Source organism: Oncorhynchus gorbuscha, linkage group LG05 (genome assembly GCF_021184085.1).
Source record: "Oncorhynchus gorbuscha isolate QuinsamMale2020 ecotype Even-year linkage group LG05, OgorEven_v1.0, whole genome shotgun sequence".
Taxonomy (NCBI): Eukaryota; Metazoa; Chordata; class Actinopteri; order Salmoniformes; family Salmonidae; genus Oncorhynchus; species Oncorhynchus gorbuscha.
Genome location: NC_060177.1, coordinates 59,528,842 through 59,542,681, shown reverse-complemented (window position 1 = coordinate 59,542,681; position 13,840 = coordinate 59,528,842). Strand labels below are relative to the sequence as shown.

General features: G+C 53.9%; 1 protein-coding gene across 3 annotated transcripts in view; it reads right to left on the bottom strand.

Annotated features, from left to right (window-relative positions):
- The window catches only part of LOC124036194 (BICD family-like cargo adapter 1), a 37,659-nt gene that overhangs the window by 6,395 nt on the left and 17,424 nt on the right, over window positions 1-13,840 (bottom strand). The window contains exons 3-11 of one of the 3 annotated variants that reach the window (XM_046350450.1): window positions 12,916-13,032; window positions 6,889-6,900; window positions 5,732-5,878; window positions 5,334-5,513; window positions 4,129-4,347; window positions 3,329-3,472; window positions 3,034-3,164; window positions 2,713-2,833; window positions 203-309 (exon numbers count right to left, since the gene is read on the bottom strand). In XM_046350450.1, coding sequence (XP_046206406.1) covers window positions 259-309; window positions 2,713-2,833; window positions 3,034-3,164; window positions 3,329-3,472; window positions 4,129-4,347; window positions 5,334-5,513; window positions 5,732-5,878; window positions 6,889-6,900; window positions 12,916-13,032 — 1,122 coding nt within the window. In that variant the 3' untranslated portion in view covers window positions 203-258. Of the gene's footprint in view, window positions 1-202; window positions 310-2,712; window positions 2,834-3,033; window positions 3,165-3,328; window positions 3,473-4,128; window positions 4,348-5,333; window positions 5,514-5,731; window positions 5,879-6,888; window positions 6,901-12,915; window positions 13,033-13,840 lie in introns of those variants that run through there. The other 2 variants (XM_046350447.1, XM_046350448.1) reach the window with 2 other exon arrangements.

Here is a 13,840-nt window from a genome sequence, read left to right as displayed (position 1 = left end):
AGGACAAGGGTTTTTAGAGAAGAGAAGGAAGGCGTGACAGATTGGCATGGAAGTGGCTGGTTTTGGGTGATCAAATGGGTTAGAATGGGTGAGCGCATTTCTGTTGATTCAGCAGGCCATGGCATGGAATGGCTCAGCATGGCATGGAAGAGTGGCACAGGACAGGATCAGGCCGAGATGGCACACCTAGGCTCACCTCTAAGGCAGGAGGGGGGTACCACAGGGGAGAAAGGGTGGTACGGAAGCTGAGAAAGGCCACTAGATCAGAAACCACAAGAGCCACACAGTAAAGAGCCCTGAGGATGCAAACTGCAGCCAGGGAAAGAGAGAGGAAAGACCTGCTAGTTACGGGTGAGGATGGGAAGGGAAAGTCATACACTGAGTCCTCAATTTAGTTAGCTAGCTACTCGTCCTACTTGCTTAATTGTTTGTAGTATGTTCAATGAAAACCCATGGTTGAAACTCATTGAGGTTTCATTGAGGAGTGTATTAGTTCCTTAGACACTCGTGTAAATTGGAGACTCAGAGTATGTACAGTATTGTACATGTTATCACACACACACACACACACACACACACACACACACACACACACACACACACACACACACACACACACACACACACACACACACACACACACACACACACACACACACACACACACACACACACACACACACACACAGGACAGTGGTAAGTTAGAGGAGAGGACAGGATGTGGTGTGGAAAAGATCACCATACACACATTTTCAGTCCGCTATTATACTCTTATTTAATGAATAAAATACAGTACAGATTAAGAATGATAATTACTGTGTGAATGTAATCATTTATACATGTTGTCATTCAGATACATATTTATATCTGTTATATATATATATATATACATACTCATATCTGTTATATATATATATATATATACACACAGTGGGGCAAAAAAGTATTTAGTCAGCCACCAAAGTTCTCCCACTTAAAAATATGAGAGGCCTGTAATTTTCATCATAGGTACACTTCAACTATGACAGACAAAATGAGAAAAAAAATCCAGTAAATCACATTGTAGGATTTTTTATGAATTTATTTGCAAATTATGGTGGAAAATAAGTATTTGGCCAATAACAAAAGTTTCTCAATAACTTTGTTATATACCCTTTGTTGGCAATGACAGAGGTCAAACGTTTTCTGTAAGTCTTCACAAGGTTTTCACACACTGTTGCTGGTATTTTGGCCCATTCCTCCATGCAGATCTCCTCTAGAGCAGTGATGTTTTGGGGCTGTTGCTGGGCAACACAGACTTTCAACTCCCTCCAAAGATTTTCTATGGGGTTGAGATCTGGAGACTGGCTAGGCCACTCCAGGATCTTGAAATGCTTCATACGAAGCCACTCCTTCGTTGCCCGGGCGGTGTGTTCGGGATCATTGTCATGCTGAAAGACCTAGCCACGTTTCATCTTCAATGCCCTTGCTGATGGAAGGAGGTTTCCCCTCAAAATCTCACGATACATGGCCCCATTCATTCTTTCCTTTACACGGATCAGTCGTCCTGGTCCCTTTGCAGAAAAACAGCCCCAAAGCATGATGTTTTCACCTCCATGCTTCACAGTAGGTATGGTGTTATTTGGATGCAACTCAGCATTCTTTGTCCTCCAAACATGACGAGTTGAGTTTGTACCAAAAAGTTATATTTTGGTTTCATCTGACCATATGACATTCTCCCAATCTTCTTCTGGATCATCCAAATGCTCTCTAGCAAACTTCAGACGGGCTTGGACATGTACTGGCTTAAGCAGGTGGACACGTCTGGCACTGCAGGATTTGAGTCCCTGGCGGCTTAATGTGTTACTGATGGTAGGCTTTGTTACTTTGGTCCCAGCTCTCTGCAGGTAATTCACTAAGTCCCCCCGTGTGGTTCTGGGTTTTTTGCTCACCGTTCTTGTGATCATTTTAACCCCACGGGGTGAGATCTTGCGTGGAGCCCCAGATTGAGGAAGATTATCAGTGGTTTTTGTATGTCTTCCATTTCCTAATAATTGCTCCCACAGTTGATATCTTCAAAACAAGCTGCTTACCTATTGCAGATTCAGTCTTCCCAGCCTGGTGCAGGTCTACAATTTTGTTTCTGGTGTCCTTTGACAGCTCTTTGGTCTTGGCCATAGTGGAGTTTGGAGTGTGAGTGTTTGAGGTTGTGGACAGGTGTCTTTTATACTGATAACAAGTTCAAACAGGTGCCATTAATACAGGTAACGAGTGGAGGAGAGAGGAGCCTCTTAAAGAAGAAGTTACAAGTCTGTGAGAGCCAGAAATCTTGCTTGTTTGTAGGTGACCAAATACTTATTTTCCACCATAATTTGCAAATAAATTCATTAAAAATCCTACAATGTGATTTTCTGGATTTTTTTTCGAATTTTGTCTGTCATAGTTGAAGTGTACCTATGATGAAAATTACAGGCCTCTCATCTTTTTAAGTGGGAGAACTTGCACAATTGGTGGCTGACTAAATACTTTTTTGCCCCACTGTATATACGTCTGTTTGACAGCCCATTCAGTAACAATGGAAATAAGTTGTTAAACATTATTGTGTTACCCTCGATTATTTTAAATACAGTGTTTACACATGTGGCTGAATTGTGTTTTTAAATCCAATCAAATAATAGCTCACACTATGAGTGGCCTAGCGTTCCCCCTCATGCTCCCTGACCTCTGACCCACCTGCCAGGCCTCCAGCTGCTGTGATAGGTTCAGCTTCTGCTGGATGGCGTCCAGGAGCTGGCTGTTCAGAGACATGATATCTATCTTACACTTGGCCAGCTCCGTCTCCACCACTTTCTTCCTGAAAGGCAGACAGACACACAGGCATACAGCTTAGAGACAGACAACATCTCTCTTTGCTCTTATTCCGCTGAATCAGAGCTGAATGTAAAAAGACTCATTGTTGTTATATGCTAGTCTATTACATTGGTAGTGTTTTTACACAGGAAGCACATACAATTTGGTTGTGCCCAGATGATGAGTTATGTTGTGTGGTCTTACTTGGAAATAGCATCGTCTCGGTCTTGTATAGCACTTTGGAGCTGTTCACTGGGGTCTCGTGCTTCAGACATGGCCCTCATGCGCTCACTCTCCTCCTGTACAGAGCACATCTTCACAGAAAACGTCGCCATCTGCAGGACAGGGGAGGAATGACACAAGCAACACTTATCAAACACATTGTCAGCCTCATAAATAAGAAATCCCATCGAATGTGTCTCGCTTGAATAATAACACTGTGTTGAAGTGATCTTGTTGGAGAACAACAGCGATGATGAAGCTCTATGTGCAGTAGTACCTGATTATGGAGTTGTAGAACCTCTTCTTGGCTGTTCCGTGTTCTATCTTGCTCTGTTTCGTACAGCTCTCTCACTCCTCTCAGCTCTTCCCCAAGCTTTCGAACTTGGTCCTCTAGAGCCTCCTCGTCACTCCGCCGAGAACCCTGCTCACACACAACCACAACAACAGACACACAGGTTCATTATATTGTGATTTCCACTCAATTGTAATTTTGGCTTGTTTTGAATAGTTCACACTCTTTATTAGATGCATGGAGGAACTATACACTGAGTGTACAAAACATTAGGAAATCCTGCTCTTTCAATGACAGACTGACCAGGTGAATCCAGGTGAAAGCTATAATCCCTTATTGATGTCACTTGTTAAATCCACTTCAATCAGTGTAGATGAAGGCGAGGAGACCGTTTAAATAACAGTTTTTAAGGCTTGAGACAATTGAGACATGGATTGTGTTATGTGTGCCATTTAGAGGGTGCCTTTGAACGGGGTATGGTAGTAGGTGCCAAGCGCAACGGTTTGAGTGTCTCAAGAACTGCAACGCTCCTGGGTTTTCACGCTCAACAGTTTCCTGTGTGTATAAAGAGAGGTCCACCACCCAAAGGACATCCAGCCAACTTGACACAACTGTGGGAAGCATTGGAGTCATGTTGTAGTCCATGCCTGATTAATTGAGGCTGTTCTGGGGGAAAAAGGGGGTGCCGTGCAACTCAATATTAGGAAGGTGTTCCTAATGTTTTACACTCAGTGTATAGTATATCTGGTCAGTATTTTTCATATATGTGTGTGAAAGGTCCGTACCGTGGACTCATTGCCATCTAGCAGGTTCTGTGTGAGTCTGCGCAGCTCCAGTAGACTGGCATGTAGGCTCCCCATGGGAACGTCCTTGGCTGAGGATGTCTCAGAGGACTCGTCCATGGAGGAGTCTGTGGACAGGGCCGAGTCTGTGATGTCGTTGCCTCGCAGGTGGGAGACGAGAGAGCGCACCTGGCAGTAGGCTTCCCACAGCTGGAGACGCAGCTGGAGACAGAGAGGGAAAGCTGCTTAGCAAAGACCACTGATAATAATTAGTTGGTGGGTGCTTACATTTCACCTATGTATAAGTATGTATTAACACACGTGTCAATTGGCCAGGGTCACCATTGTCCAGCATCCCTGAAGCAATTATGGTTACATTTTTTGACATTGTCTGCTTAGGGTTTCAAACGAGCAACCTTTCGGTTACCGGCCCAATGCTCTAACCGCTAGGCTATCTGCTGGTTACCGGCCCAATGTTCTAACCGCCAGGCTACCTGCTGGTTACCGGCCCAATGTTCTAACCGCCAGGCTACCTGCTGGTTACCGGCCCAATGCTCTAACCGCCAGGCTACCTGCTGGTTACCGGCCCAATGCTCTAACCGCCAGGCTACCTGCTGGTTACCGGCCCAATGCTCTAACCGCCAGGCTACCTGCTGGTTACCGGCCCAATGCTCTAACCGCCAGGCTACCTGCTGCTAACCGCCAGGCTACCTGCTGGTTACCGGCCCAATGCTCTAACCGCCAGGCTACCTGCTGGTTACCGGGCTACCCAATGCTCTAACCGCCAGGCTACCTGCTGGTTACCGGCCCAATGCTCTAACCGCCAGGCTACCTGCTGGTTACCGGCCCAATGCTCTAACCGCCAGGCTACCTGCTGGTTACCGGCCCAATGCTCTAACCGCCAGGCTACCTGCTGGTTACCGGCCCAATGTTCTAACCGCCAGGCTACCTGCTGGTTACCGGCCCAATGTTCTAACCGCTAGGCTACCTGCTGGTTACCGGCCCAATGTTCTAATCGCTAGGCTACCTGCTGGTTACCGGCCCAATGTTCTAACCGCTAGGCTACCTGCCGTCCATATAAAGTGTTTGGCTGCGATGGCCAGGAATCGAATCCAGGCCAATTGTTTGGAAGACAGCTATGCTCACCACTATACCACCACTGTGTGATACAGTGGTGGTCATCAACAGTGTTATGTGCATGCACGTACCTGCTCCCTCTCCTGTTCCTGCTCCTCTTGCTCCATGCTCTGTTCTATCTCACAGAGTAGGCTGGCAGGGTTTGGGCTGAGGCCTTGGAGACTTCTCTCCTCTGTGAACTCCTCAAAGCGGGCACTCAGATGTCTGTGGGACACCCGTACCTCCTGGAGCTCCAGCTGGCTCTGCCGTAACTGGACATGTACAGCAGTCAACAAACTGGTCAACACAGTGGTCAACACAGTGGTCAACACAGAGCCCTGATACCATACAGATCAATACAACACACTCAGAAGCACTCGTACTGTACAGATATCTATACACCAACATACACACTCACACATTACACAGGAATATTATGACACAGTACAAAAGTTCTATCAAAACCCCTAAAGAATGTCAGAGATCGTACCTGTGAGACCTTCTCGTGGTACTGTTTCTCCAGCACTAACGTCCCTTCCCTCAGGTCTTCAACAGTGTTCTGCAGTAGCTCGTTTTCCTCTAGTACGGCGTTAACCTGATCCTCCAGCTCTCTCTTACGCTCCGACAGCATCTTAATCTGACAAAATACATAACCCCAATAGCCAAGTTACACATTGTGCTATGGAACCAAGGACAGATAGCTACCAAAACAGTTTCTCCTATCTGCACTCAGTGTTTGCCCTTTAGTGTTAACCTGTTTCTTTCCTGACTCGGAGGAGAGTTCAAATGTTCCAGAAGATTAAAGTACTCCCCCTGGTCCAAAGAATGTTTGTTGCCTAGCATAGGCGATTAGGAGTAGGCGGTTTCTGCCTCCCTCACATACAGGAATGTCTCTGTGATAAGTTGATATTCCAAATAAACCTGATAACAGTCTATTCCTTCATCAGTCTATACTGTACAGTGGACTGAAGGCTAACATTGCACGAACACCGCACATGTCTAGAGATGCAAGGCGAGTTTGTGTGTAATATGTTCGGTAGCCGCCCGAGCAGCTTACTCTATTAAACAAACATCAGCTCGTTCTTTCTCGTTATCCCCCAGCCATGCTTTGACCTACGTCTGTTGATCTCCTTCGCAGCGCAGGAGGCTGACATTGCGTGTACAGATCAGCTCACTGACTTTGCCATCATGTGGACATCTTTGTAGCTTTATGTTCTCTGTGTGTCCTTCAGACATTTTGGTTGACATTGCTGTGATTTTCTTTGTCGAGCAGGACTGTGACATATTCATCCTTGTCACATTAAGAACACCCGTTGCAATCCTGCGAACACCCAGACATTGCAGTATATCTGAGCTAAATATAGAACGGTATTGTTTTCACCCAATTACAGCGCGGTCTCCGCAGTGGGTTATTCCTCTCCAATAAGACCCACTTTAAAAGAGGAGGCTTCAGAGAGATATTATATACTGTACTGTATGTCATGGTATCATCCTATGACCCTGAGCTAAATGGCTAATATTACACATTACTGATATTACTGTGTATTCCCCTGCTAGGCTACAGTATCTCACGCTCCATAGCAGTACAGTGGGACATGTACACACATGTGACATGCAGCATGCAGACAAACCAATATAACCACTCACTTCCAGCCCTTGCTGCTCCAGTCAAGAGGAAGGATTCAATCATGGTATTAGAAGAGTGGAACAGGGAATGATTGATAGAAAAGGAGGAAAAACAGATTTGTATATTTGTTCACTTAACTCAACTGTTTGAATTAGTTTGATAGCAAGCACAACTTGAGGTGTGCATATTCTAATATCTCAGGATATTACTTTTTCAAACCCCCACAGCATTTTAAAAGAACATTTTAAATAAACAACACTTTTGATAATGACTGGGGATATATTTCATAGGTAATATCTGTCAAGTTGAAATACATTTTAAGGAAGGTATCCCTAGTCTCCCTAGTCTCGCCTCAGCCGGTAGGCTCTCTAGTCTCGCCTCAGCCGGTAGGCTCTCTAGTCTCGCCTCAGCCGGTAGGCTCTCTAGTCTCGCCTCAGCCGGTAGGCCCTGTAGGCTCTCTAGTCTCGCCTCAGCCGGTAGGCCCTGTAGGCTCTCTAGTCTCGCCTCAGCCGGTAGGCCCTGTAGGCTCTCTAGTCTCGCCCTGTCAGCCGGTCTCTAGACCCTGTAGGCTCTCTAGTCTCGCCTCAGCCGGTAGGCCCTGTAGGCTCTCTAGTCTCGCCTCAGCCGGTAGGCCCTGTAGGCTCTCTAGTCTCGCCTCAGCCGGTAGGCTCTCTAGTCTCGCCTCAGCCGGTAGGCCCTGTAGGCTCTCTAGTCTCGCCTCAGCCGGTAGGCCCTGTAGGCTCTCTAGTCTCGCCTCAGCCGGTAGGCCCTGTAGGCTCTCTAGTCTCGCCTCAGCCGGTAGGCCCTGTAGGCTCTCTAGTCTCGCCTCAGCCGGTAGGCCCTGTAGGCTCTCTAGTCTCGCCTCAGCCGGTAGGCTCTCTAGTCTCGCCTCAGCCGGTAGGCCCTGTAGGCTCTCTAGTCTCGCCTCAGCCGGTAGGCCCTGTAGGCTCTCTAGTCTCGCCTCAGCCGGCAGGCTCTCTAGTCTCGCCTCAGCCGGCAGGCTCTCTAGTCTCGCCTCAGCCGGCAGGCTCTCTAGTCTCGCCTCAGCCGGCAGGCTCTCTAGTCTCGCCTCAGCCGGCAGGCTCTCTAGTCTCGCCTCAGCCGGCAGGCTCTCTAGTCTCGCCTCAGCCGGCAGGCTCTCTAGTCTCGCCTCAGCCGGCAGGCTCTCTAGTCTCGCCTCAGCCGGCAGGCTCTCTAGTCTCGCCTCAGCCGGCAGGCTCTCTAGTCTCGCCTCAGCCGGTAGGCCCTGTAGGCTCTCTAGTCTCGCCTCAGCCTCAGCCGGTAGGCCCTGTAGGCTCTCTAGTCTCGCCTCAGCCGGTAGGCCCTGTAGGCTCTCTAGTCTCGCCTCAGCCGGTAGGCCCTGTAGGCTCTCTAGTCTCGCCTCAGCCGGTAGGCTCTCTAGTCTCGCCTCAGCCGGTAGGCTCTCTAGTCTCGCCTCAGCCGGTAGGCCCTGCCGGTAGGCTCTCTAGTCTCGCCTCAGCCGGTAGGCCCTCTCTAGTCTCGCCTCAGCCGGTAGGCCCTGTAGGCTCTCTAGTCTCGCCTCAGCCGGTAGGCCCTGTAGGCTCTCTAGTCTCGCCTCAGCCGGTAGGCCCTCTAGTCTCGCCTCAGCCGGTAGGCCCTGCTCTAGTCTCGCCTCAGCCGGTAGGCTCTCTAGTCTCGCCTCAGCCGGTAGGCCCTGTAGGCTCTCTAGTCTCGCCTCAGCCGGTAGGCCCTGTAGGCTCTCTAGTCTCGCCTCAGCCGGTAGGCCCTGTAGGCTCTCTAGTCTCGCCTCAGCCGGTAGGCCCTGTCTCGCCTCAGGCTCTCTAGTCTCGCCTCAGCCGGTAGGCCCTGTAGGCTCTCTCGCCTCAGCCGGTAGGCCCTCTCGCTCGCCAGCCGGTAGGCTCTCTAGTCTCGCCTCAGCCGGTAGGCTCTCTAGTCTCGCCTCAGCCGGGCTCTCTAGGCTCTCTAGTCTCGCCTCAGCCGGTAGGCCCTGTAGGCTCTCTAGTCTCGCCTCAGCCGGTAGGCTCTCTAGTCTCGCCTCAGCCGGTAGCTCTCTAGTCTCGCCTCAGCCGGTAGGCCCTGTAGGCTCTCTAGTCTCGCCTCAGCCGGTAGGCTCTCTAGTCTCGCCTCAGCCGGTAGGCTCTCTAGTCTCGCCTCAGCCGGTAGGCCCTGTAGGCTCTCTAGTCTCGCCTCAGCCGGTAGGCCCTGTAGGCTCTCTAGTCTCGCCTCAGCCGGTAGGCCCTGTAGGCTCTCTAGTCTCGCCTCAGCCGGTAGGCCCTGTAGGCTCTCTAGTCTCGCCTCAGCCGGTAGGCCCTGTAGGCTCTCTAGTCTCGCCTCAGCCGGTAGGCCCTGTAGGCTCTCTAGTCTCGCCCGGTCAGCCGGTAGGCTCTCTAGTCTCGGCCCTGTAGGCTCTCTAGCCCTCAGCCGGCAGGCTCGTCTCGCCTCAGCCGGTAGGCCCTAGGCTCTCTAGTCTCGCCTCAGCCGGTAGGCTCTCTAGTTTCGCCTCGCCTCAGCCGGCAGGCTCGCTCGTCTAGTCTCGCCTCAGCCGGCAGGCTCTCTAGTCTCGCCTCAGCCGGCAGGCTCTCTCGTCTAGTCTCGCCTCAGCCGGCAGGCTCGCTCGTCTAGTCTCGCCTCAGCCGGCAGGCTCTCTCGTCTAGTCTCGCCTCAGCCGGCAGGCTCTCTAGTCTCGCCTCAGCCGGCAGGCTCTCTAGTCTCGCCTCAGCCGGCAGGCTCTCTAGTCTCGCCTCAGCCGGCAGGCTCTCTAGCCTCGCCTCAGCCGGCAGGCTCTCTAGTCTCGCCTCAGCCGGCAGGCTCTCTAGTCTCGCCTCAGCCGGCAGGCTCTCTAGCCTCGCCTCAGCCGGCAGGCTCTCTAGTCTCGCCTCAGCCGGCAGGCTCTCTAGTCTCGCCTCAGCCGGCAGGCTCTCTAGTCTCGCCTCAGCCGGCAGGCCCTGTAGGCTCTCTAGTCTCGCCTCAGCCGGCAGGCCCTGTAGGCTCTCTAGTCTCGCCTCAGCCGATAGGCCCTGTAGGCTCTCTAGTCTCGCCTCAGCCGATAGGCCCTGTAGGCTCTCTAGTCTCGCCTCAGCCGATAGGCCCTGTAGGCTCTCTAGTCTCGCCTCAGCCGATAGGCCCTGTAGGCTCTCTAGTCTCGCCTCAGCCGATAGGCTCTCTAGTCTCGCCTCAGCCGATAGGCTCCCTAGTCTCGCCTCAGCCGATAGGCTCTCTCGTCTCAGCCGGTAGGCTCTCTCGTCTCGCCTCAGCCGGTAGGCTCTCTCTCGTCTCGCCTCAGCCCGTAGGCTCTCTCTCGTCTCGCCTCTCGCCTCAGCCCGTAGGCTCTCTCTCGTCTCGCCTCTCGCCTCAGCCCGTAGGCTCTCTCTCGTCTCGCCTCTCGCCTCAACCCGTAGGCTCTCTCGTCTCGCCTCTCGCCTCAGCCCGTAGGCTCTCTCGTCTCGCCTCAGCCCGTAGGCTCTCTCGTCTCGCCTCAGCCCGTAGGCTCTCGCGTCTCGCCTCAGCCCGTAGGCTCTCGCTTCTCGCCTCAGCCCGTAGGCTCTCGCGTCTCGCCTCAGCCCGTAGGCTCTCGCGTCTCGCCTCAGCCCGTAGGCTCTCTCTCGTCTCGCCTCTCGCCTCAACCCGTAGGCTCTCTCGTCTCGCCTCTCGCCTCAGCCCGCAGGCTCTCTCGTCTCGCCTCTCGCCTCAGCCCGCAGGCTCTCTCGTCTCGCCTCAGCCCGCAGGCTCTCTCGTCTCGCCTCAGCCCGCAGGCTCTCTCGTCTCGCCTCAGCCCGCAGGCTCTCTCGTCTCGCCTCAGCCCGCAGGCTCTCTCGTCTCGCCTCAGCCCGCCGGCAGGCTCTCAGCCGGCAGGCTCGCCCGGCAGCCCGCAGGCAGGCTCTCTAGCTCGCCTCAGCCCGCAGGCTCTCTCGTCCTCGCCTCAGCCCGCAGGCTCTCTCGTCTCGCCTCAGCCCGCAGGCTCTCTCGTCTCGCCTCAGCCCGCAGGCTCTCTCGTCTCGCCTCAGCCCGCAGGCTCTCTCGTCTCGCCTCAGCCCGCAGGCTCTCTCGCCTCGCCTCAGCCCGCAGGCTCTCTCGTCTCGCCTCAGCCGGCAGGCTCTCTAGTCTCGCCTCAGCCGGCAGGCTCTCTAGCCTCGCCTCAGCCGGCAGGCTCTCTAGCTCTCTAGTCTCGCCTCAGCCCGTAGGCCTCAGCCGCCTCAGCCGGCCGGCTCTCTAGCCTCGCCTCAGCCGGCAGGCTCTCTAGCCTCGCCTCAGCCGGCAGGCTCTCTAGCCTCGCCTCAGCCGGCAGGCTCTCTAGCCTCGCCTCAGCCGGCAGGCTCTCTAGCCTCGCCTCAGCCGGCAGGCTCTCTCGTCTAGCCCGCAGGCTCTCTCGCCGCCAGGCTCAGCCGGCAGGCTCTCTAGGCTCTCGCCCTCAGCCGGCAGGCTCTCTAGCCTCGCCTCAGCCGGCAGGCCCTGTAGGCTCTCTAGTCTCGCCTCAGCCGGCAGGCTCTCTCAGCCTCGCCTCAGCCGGCAGGCTCTCTAGCCTCGCCTCAGCCGGCAGGCTCTCTAGCCTCGCCTCAGCCGGCAGGCTCTCTAGCCTCGCCTCAGCCGGCAGGCTCTCTAGCCTCGCCTCAGCCGGCAGGCTCTCTAGCCTCGCCTCAGCCGGCAGGCTCTCTAGTCCCGCCTCAGCCGGCAGGCTCTCTAGGCTCGCCTCAGCCGGCAGGCTCTCTAAGCTCGCCTCAGCCGGTAGGCCCTGTAGGCTCTCTAGTCTCGCCTCAGCCGGTAGGCCCTGTAGGCTCTCTAGTCTCGCCTCAGCCGGTAGGCCCTGTAGGCTCTCTAGTCTCGCCTCAGCCGGCAGGCCCTGTAGGCTCTCTAGTCTCGCCTCAGCCGGCAGGCCCTGTAGGCTCTCTAGTCTCGCCTCAGCCGGCAGGCCCTGTAGGCTCACTAGTCTCGCCTCAGCCGGCAGGCCCTGTAGGCTCTCTAGTCTCGCCTCAGCCGGCAGGCCCTGTAGGCTCTCTAGTCTCGCCTCAGCCGGCAGGCCCTGTAGGCTCTCTAGTCTCGCCTCAGCCGGCAGGCCCTGTAGGCTCTCTAGTCTCGCCTCAGCCGGCAGGCCCTGTAGGCTCTCTCTAGTCTCGCCTCAGCCGGCAGGCCCTGTAGGCTCTCTAGTCTCGCCTCAGCCGGCAGGCCCTGTAGGCTCTCTCGCCTCAGCCGGTCTCGCCAGCCGGCAGGCTCGCTAGTCTCGCCTCAGCCGGCAGGCTCGCTAGTCTCGCCTCAGCCGGCAGGCTCGCTAGTCTCGCCTCAGCCGGCAGGCTCGCTAGGCTCTCGCCTCAGCCGGCAGGCTCGCTAGTCTCGCCTCAGCCGGCAGGCTCGCTAGTCTCGCCTCAGCCGGCAGGCTCGCTAGTCTCGCCTCAGCCGGCAGGCTCGCTAGTCTCGCCTCAGCCGGCAGGCTCGCTAGTCTCGCCTCAGCCGGCAGGCTCGCTAGTCTCGCCAGCCGGCAGGCTCGCTAGTCTCGCCTCAGCCGGCAGGCTCGCTAGTCTCGCCTCAGCCGGCAGGCTCGCTAGTCTCGCCTCAGCCGGCAGGCTCTCTAGTCTCGCCTCAGCCGGCAGGCTCTCTAGTCTCGCCTCAGCCGGCAGGCCCTGTAGGCTCTCTAGTCTCGCCTCAGCCGGCAGGCCCTGTAGGCTCTCTAGTCTCGCCTCAGCCGGCAGGCCCTGTAGGCTCTCTAGTCTCGCCTCAGCCGGCAGGCCCTGTAGGCTCTCTAGTCTCGCCTCAGCCGGTAGGCTCTCTAGTCTCGCCTCAGCCCGTAGGCTCTCTAGTCTCACCTCAGCCCGTAGGCTCTCTAGTCTCACCTCAGCCCGTAGGCTCTCTAGTCTCACCTCAGCCCGTAGGCTCTCTAGTCTCACCTCAGCCCGTAGGCTCTCTAGTCTCACCTCAGCCGGTAGGCTCTCTAGTCTCGCCTCAGCCCGTAGGCTCTCTAGTCTCACCTCAGCCCGTAGGCTCTCTAGTCTCACCTCAGCCCGTAGGCTCTCTAGTCTCACCTCAGCCCGTAGGCTCTCTAGTCTCACCTCAGCCCGTAGGCTCTCTAGTCTCACCTCAGCCTGTAGGCTCTCTTGTCGTGTCATGTGCTGGTTGGTGGAGATGCTCTTCTCTCTGAAGTCATCCCGTAACGAGTGGACCTTAGTGGACAGCTGCCTCTCCACCTCTGTAGCCTGGAGACGAAACACACCCCAGAAACAGGGTGTTGGCACAAAAGAAATGAATAAATATTTGAATAACATGTTATTCATAAAAATTCAACTTTATTCACTCCCTCAGGGGCATTACCAGATTACAAATAAACATCTTCTGCATAGAATACAAAGTGCATAAGGGTAGTGTTGTAAAGTCATAATTCAGAACAGTAGTATTATGCAGTCTGTTGTTCAGTGTAGAGCAACTCCTGTTGTTTGTTGCTGCTTTGAGTGAGTCTCTCAGCAAGGAGCCTCGTGTTCACCACAGCTCTGGGAACATAACTCATCCCTCCAGCGCTTGATTCAGAGCAGCGTGACGTCACTCCTTATACACAACAATACTGACACACAATGAAATGTTCCGCTGATTCGGTGAGCGAGTTCATTAGAACGTGCGTTGAAGATGTCATTCCCATAGCAACTATTAAAACATTCCCAAGCCAGAAACCGTGGATTGATGGCAGCATTCGCGTGAAACTGAAAGCGCGAACCACTGCTTTTAATCAGGGCAAGGTGACCGGAAACATGACCGAATACAAACAGTGTAACTATTCCCTCCGCAAGGCAATCAAACAAGCTAAGCGTCAGTATAGAGACAAAGTAGAATCTCAATTCAACTGCTCAGACACAAGAGGTATGTGGCAGGATCTACAGTCAATCACGGATTACAAAAAGAAAACCAGCCCCGTCACGGACCAGGATGTCTTGGTCCCAGGCAGACTAAATAACTTTTTTGCCTGCTTTGAGGACAACACAGTGCCACTGACACGGTCCGCAACTAAAACAT